This window comes from Triticum aestivum, chromosome 6A (assembly GCF_018294505.1).
Source record: "Triticum aestivum cultivar Chinese Spring chromosome 6A, IWGSC CS RefSeq v2.1, whole genome shotgun sequence".
NCBI lineage: Eukaryota > Viridiplantae > Streptophyta > Magnoliopsida > Poales > Poaceae > Triticum > Triticum aestivum.
In genome coordinates, this window is record NC_057809.1 from 12,899,795 (window position 1) to 12,906,349 (window position 6,555).

Here is a 6,555-nt window from a genome sequence, read left to right on the forward strand (position 1 = left end):
TTAGAGACACGAGCCACATTCCTGAACATAACTTGCAGAACGTCCTTTTTTCTCCTTCTAATGTCACTGTACCTTACTACAATGGCAATGAACATTAGACGAGAGCTATTCCATTAATTAGTAGCAAGATCGGACAGAGAGGACAAGCCGTGCATTCTTTTAGCTTTATCTTCAAATCCTACGGCTAGCCGGCTACAAGCAACGAATTGATTTCCATCTTTAGCAAAAGCAAAAGACAATCCTCTCAAGAAAAGAGAAAGATGAAAGTTAAAGGTAAAGGTAAACATAGTACTACTTTGCTTTTATTCTGTCTAAGGTATTTGTGAGCACCAGACAAGTGCAAAGCACCGCAAATATTTCGTTGCAGCGATGCATCATTTCCTCTTTTGCTCTCCGATCTGGTTCTGGTTATCCCGTACTGTCATCTGGACTATCTACTTGGCTTCTATCTAGCTAGCTGCATACTATCCACACAGTAGCAGTTGTTCAAGGTAACAAAAGGCACGTAACTATCTCACCTCACGCCTCTTCCAAATCTTCCTGCCCGTATCTAGACTTATTTATGTAAGCTAGCTTCATTTATTGTTCCTGCTTATGAATTCTCATTGTATACAGGAACCTGTAAACAACCGTTCGAGAAACAAATCTGGAGAGTGGAGATTGTTAATGAGCTTACTGATCAATGATAACTGCTGAATGGAATTAATCTAGTGGCTTGATTTTGCAAAATCCTACCAATTAATTATGCGCACGGAGGTATGTTTACACTTTCCATTCACCTTTCATTCCATTCTGCTTGTTATCGTCTTTATTCCACTTATTATTAAGCCTAGTTTTTCATGAAATTTCTGGCTTCTTATTTCCTCTTCTTTGCATCAATTGGGGTAAATTATTGGCTCAGATTTTGTACGTCAGGTTTGTCATTAGTTAATCGCATATCCATGTGTCTCCATGCCTAAGTTATCAATGGGACTGAGAATATTACTTACATGTAATCGCATCATCCATTAGATTTACATTACAAGTAATATTACTTACCATTCTCAGTCATGATTGAGAATATTTCCAGTAACAGTGCCGACTTGCATGCTCAAATAAGGAAGACAAAATGTATATTAAGCTCGTTTGAACTGGCGGTCCTTACAGCTGCATATATCATATGCATGCAGGTTATCAAGGCAGACACCATTGATGTGGCCGTTGAAGGAATTCTCAATGAACTCAATAAAAGTAGACAGAACATCATCTACTTCGATGGCTGGGAAGGACTGGGGGCATCTGCCGTCCTGCAAGTCATAGCTCGGCGCTTGGAATTAAAGGAACCGACTAGGCCTCCTGGACTGGATTTTGAGCAAGTCATCCACATCGACTGCTCAAAGTGGGAGAGCACAAGAGCACTCCAGAGAGAAATCGCAGAGCAGCTGAAGCTTTCCAATTGGGTGATGAAGATGTTTGACAAGCAGGATGAGGAGGATGATTTCAATGGGACTACTGATCAAGGCTCTCGCACTGAGATAGCAGATGTTGCGGCAGAGATCCAGAGGAGCATGCAGGGCCGCAGGTTTTTGTTGGTTTTTCACAATGGAAGCAATGAGGAGATTGACATATCCAGAATTGGTCTTTCGGTATACCCCTATTTGACCAACAAGGTGATATGGACCTTCCAAGGGAGGTTTAGGATGGACCCCAAGATGAAAGACAAGGTCATGAAGAACACAACAGATGTTCTTCTCTCAGCTTCATGCTATAAGAAAGATCGAGAAGAGCTCTGGTCCTATCTACTACATCAAGAGGCTACACAAGTTGCTTGCAAGCATGACATCAGTCCTGCAATAGTTGTCGAGTGTTTCTTGTATTTGTTGGGACTAAATTGCATCCGCGGCCATCTTGTGGACACTGAGTATGATTTGGCTATACATACTTGCAACTATTGGATATGTGATCGTATCATACAGAAAATCCCAGATAGTGGTGAAGAAGCATGGCAAGTTGGTCAGACACTCCAGGGTGAGATCCGACTGGGTATGTGTTACCAGCAGAATGATTTGACCCCTCACTTGGTAATGCATACTGAGAAAAGGCCACACTGGACTTCACCAGCTTATGGATATGTACTGGTTCCGGCTGGAGTTGTCCCTAGTAGAATGTTTCAACATATTGACAAGCTTGGCGTGATATCAAGGTGTAGCTTCAGCTTTTCATGGCCCCCGTTTATGTGGTGCCACGGCCTTAGATTTCTATGGCTTGACCACTGCCAAGACTTAAGATCCACAGATGCAGAATGGAGGAAAGATGAGGAAGACACCACTAGGTCGTGGGCATGCTTCCAAAGCTTGTGGGTTCTTGACTTGCGCTACACTGATTGTGATTGGATTTTGTCCGCAAGGGTGATGGATCTCATGACCCAGCTCAGGGAGCTAAACGTAATGGGAGCTGAGAATTGGGACATGAGCCATTTACGGGGACGGTTATGTAACATTCGCAAGCTTCGGGTAAGAAAGTCCACTTGCTTCTTCAGCAATAATGTGTTCTCTGAGATGGACAGTATGGAACTTCTTGATTTTTCAGGAAATACCATCACACAAGGCATGACAAGCTTATCTGGGCCAGCCAGCAACAGTAGCCTGAAGTGCGTCACTATTGATGGATGTGATGGTTTAAAAATCATCTCTTTCAGGGGCTGCAAAGAATTGGCGAACGTGTTCTTGAAAGGATTATTGAGGGGTCTTGAGGAGCTGGAACTCTCAGGCACAAGAGTGAAAACCCTCAACCTGACTGGAGTGGAAGCCAGATCACTCCCCAAGCGGATCATCCTGCTAGGCTGCGAGAAGCTCCGTGCAATATTGTGGCCACCAAGTGTGACACAGTATCAGTTGCCCAATGTGCTGCACATTGACACCACACCTCCATCAGCAACAGCTTACGGAGGGGAGGCACCACTTGTGCATCCACATGTTGGTCTATCCCTCCAACAGCAGAAAGAAGAAATATTTAAGAGTGGATGGCGAATTCGTGTCACGGATGCAAGGCTCCTTAGGTCCCTCTCTGCTGGATTCTCAGCCCTACATATTGATATATGTACGGCAGCTGTTGTTGGTGGTAGCAACATCCAAGGAACAAGCAGTAACAAACTAGTGCAAGTCCAACCACATACAAGCATCTTAATGCACTCGAAGTACAGTGATACCTTTGGTAATGACACAGTTGCTGCAGTGATTATGGAGGACTGTCCCAAGATATGGCAGTCTTTCACCATACATACATGTTTCATGAAGGTGATGATGCACGGGCAGGGCAACAAACTCTTGGAGGATGCTGTTGGTGCTAGTACTAGTGCTTTGTTATTGCCCAAGTGTATATGTGACTTGGTTACATCGCTGCACGTGTATGATAACTTGTCCATCACTAGCATCCCTGGACCTCCCCAAGGATCAGGATGGCATAGACTAAGATGGTGCCGCGTGGAGAGATGCCCCAGGTTACACACAGTCTTCACTGTCCCCCATGGCACTAGCGAGGACCTTGGCGAGGACAGCTTTCGGGATCTGGAAACATTATCGGCGTCCAAGCTCCTCTATGCACTATACATCTGGGACAGGCAAGTTGAAAAAGGTTATTTGAATTCCCTGGTGTTATTGCACCTGGACCACTGCCCCAGGCTCGTACATGTGCTCCCCTTCGCCATACGGACAAAACACACCTTGTATTACCTTGAGACCCTTGAGATAGTGTACTGCGGTGACCTCAAGGAGGTATTCCCTCTCCCTTTGAGCCCTGAGCTTCAAGAGCAGAATAAAATTCTAGAATTCCCCAGTTTGAAGCGCATCCACCTGCATGAGCTCCCAAAGTTGCAGCGCATCTATGGGCGTAGTATATCTGCACCTTACCTTGAGACCGTCAAGATCAGGGGCTGCTGGAGCCTTAGGCGTCCTCCTGCCGTCGGACGCTACACCGAGCCGCCCAAGGTGGAGTGCGAGAAGGAATGGTGGGACAACCTAGAGTGGGACGGGTTGGAAGAGTACCACCATCCTTCGCTCTACGAGCCGACCCACTCGTTGTACTACAAGAAGGCCCAGCTGCCAAGAGGCACAGTACTCTGGTGAGCTTTACATCTACTTCCATTTGTACGTATGTTCCTCAGTATGTACAGTCTGCTAATAAGGTCTTTGTGCTGAACATTGTTGCTACTCTTTTTCTTTTCTACATAAAACAAATCAGCCTAGTACTGTAAGTAGTACGTGTGGTTAATCATTGATAGCATGGTTGGTTTATATGCTGCAGGTAATATGCATGATCGTCCAACACGCAGTGCTACCTCCTACATAACAGAAGCTTTCCTGTCGTGCGTGTGCTGCTTGCCCTACTTCCCGCTTGATTGGTGTGTGGTGTTCTCTCTGCATATGCATCGCCTTGGTGTCGCAGTGCGGCTTCCAGTTTGATTTGATTGGATTTGGCATGGTTTGATCAACCTTTGCTCCAGCTCCCGAGCAATTGAGGAATAAAGCAGAGCGGGCGCAGCTTCTGCAGCATGAGCCCCTGAGTGCTCATGTTGTTGTGTGCTCATTCTGTGTGTGTGGTGGTGCTTGTCATGGTACGAATTGTCAGATGTGGATTTGTTGTAATTTGTAAGCATAAACGATGATGGCGATGATTTGTGTGTGGTGTTGTTTGTTGTGATATGATTTGAATACTCAGTCATGTGTTGTTTGTTCCAATGCCAGTTTTCTATATGCTCATTGTTCCATCGTGTACTTGGAGTTGATGTGATGGCTGTTGTCACTTGCTAGTGTGGCTGGCAGTATTTCCTTTGCCCATATAGAGGTATGTATACATGAGGTCCATGTCTCTAGTAAACTCATCCATCATCCTTAACAGATGGTGGTGGCTCAGGATTTGCCTTTTTTTAGTTACATTACAGGGTTTCTCTGAATTTGTTTTTTCCCTTGGCATTTAGGTTTCCCTTTAAGTTAGCCATGTGAAATAATGATGGAGTACGTACCATTTGTGTAGTTTGGGAAACAGGGAAAGGTCTAGATCAAATCAAGAGGAAAAAAGGGCTAGGCTGTGGACGTCTGGAGTTTCCTGGTTGCGACCCGGCCTTTCTGATGCCTTTAGTTTCTGAATAATCCCACTTCTCACTTCTTCTTCAGTTAACCTTTGGGTATGACATCGCCGCCACCCTAGGCTGCGACTCCGTTTCTGGCTTCTTCAGTTAACCTGCAGTCTCCATTTCACCATCGTTGGCGCGGGCGGCCTCCAGGCCCCGGTCACAAAAGAAATCATATGGTTGATATGCTATATATATATTCAATTCCAGACGACTAGGGGAACTGAAGATTTTCAAATTTGAGAAAGACAACTTGACGCAACTCCGGTTGCCGTCGCCGCCGTTTGTCCAGCGCGCGTGGGATGGTGCAGTTGCTGTCGGCTTGCCGCCGAGTATGTGGAGTAGGTGTATGTGCGGCCGAGCAGAGTGAGTATGCGACAGAGAATGGGTGCTGAACCTAGACGTGTTGCAGAACTTTCATTCTGTCAGGCCCTTCAATGTGTTTTCTCATCTGCTGAACCTAGCCTACGGTGTACTCCCTCCGTTCGGAATTACTTGTCTCGGAAATGGATGTATCTAGAACTAAAATACGTCTAGATACATCCATTTCTTCGACAAGTAATTCCGAACGAAGGGAGTACTTGCTTGCTCACCAATTATTGATTAATCCAAACCATTTGATCTGCTTGCTGTATGGTCTATGTTTTACCTGTCCCTATCGTAAAAAGCCTCGTGTTCAATATCATCTCGCTACTGTAAACGGTTGTGGGAAAGGATTTTTTATTATCATTCTTTCTACAATTTTACTGTTAAATTGTGTGCAAGTTGCAGCTGATAATTTGTTTATTTCCCATTTCCTATTTGAAAAATAAACCAATATTTTTTAAATGTGTGGGCACTTTTATAAATACATGAACATGTATTAAAAATACGTGATCACATTTCGAAATTTACATGAACATTTTTTTAAATGCATGAAAACTTATTTGATTATTTAATTTGTAGAAAAATACATGATAAGTATATTTTATTAAAGTATGGATATTTTTAAGTACACAATGAACATTAGTAAATATACAATGAACAATTATTTAACAGGAGGTACAATATTTTTATAATACACCATGAACCATTTTACAAAAACAAGATTTTTTTTTGATACGTGGTGAACGTTTATTAATACACCACGGACCTTTTCAAAAAACACTATGAACCTTTAGAATACTAACATTTTATAGTACATCTAACCACTTAATCACCAGGAACAACTTTTAATATGCGATTATTTATTGGTTGTACACATTGAACATTTATTAAATATAGGAAGATTTAAAACAAATATGCAACAAACAAAATTTTAGTACACGATGAAACATACATGAAAGTTAATTAATACATGATAAAAAACTATTAATACATAACAAAAAATTTTAATACACAACTGACAGTTATTAAATATACAGCGCGGCGAACATTGTTTATCACATGATGAACCTTCTTGAGGAAAC

At 43.1% G+C, this 6,555-nt stretch overlaps 1 protein-coding gene across 1 annotated transcript; it reads left to right on the top strand.

Moving 5' to 3' along the window:
• The first annotated feature begins 613 nt into the window (after positions 1-613).
• Positions 614-4,694, top strand: LOC123129977 (uncharacterized). Its single transcript, XM_044549932.1, has 3 exons — positions 614-756; positions 1,170-4,099; positions 4,282-4,694. Exons 1-3 carry the CDS (start codon positions 745-747, stop codon positions 4,283-4,285), a joined length of 2,946 nt encoding a protein of 981 aa, XP_044405867.1. The 5' UTR covers positions 614-744; the 3' UTR covers positions 4,286-4,694.
• The last annotated feature ends 1,861 nt before the right edge of the window (positions 4,695-6,555 follow it).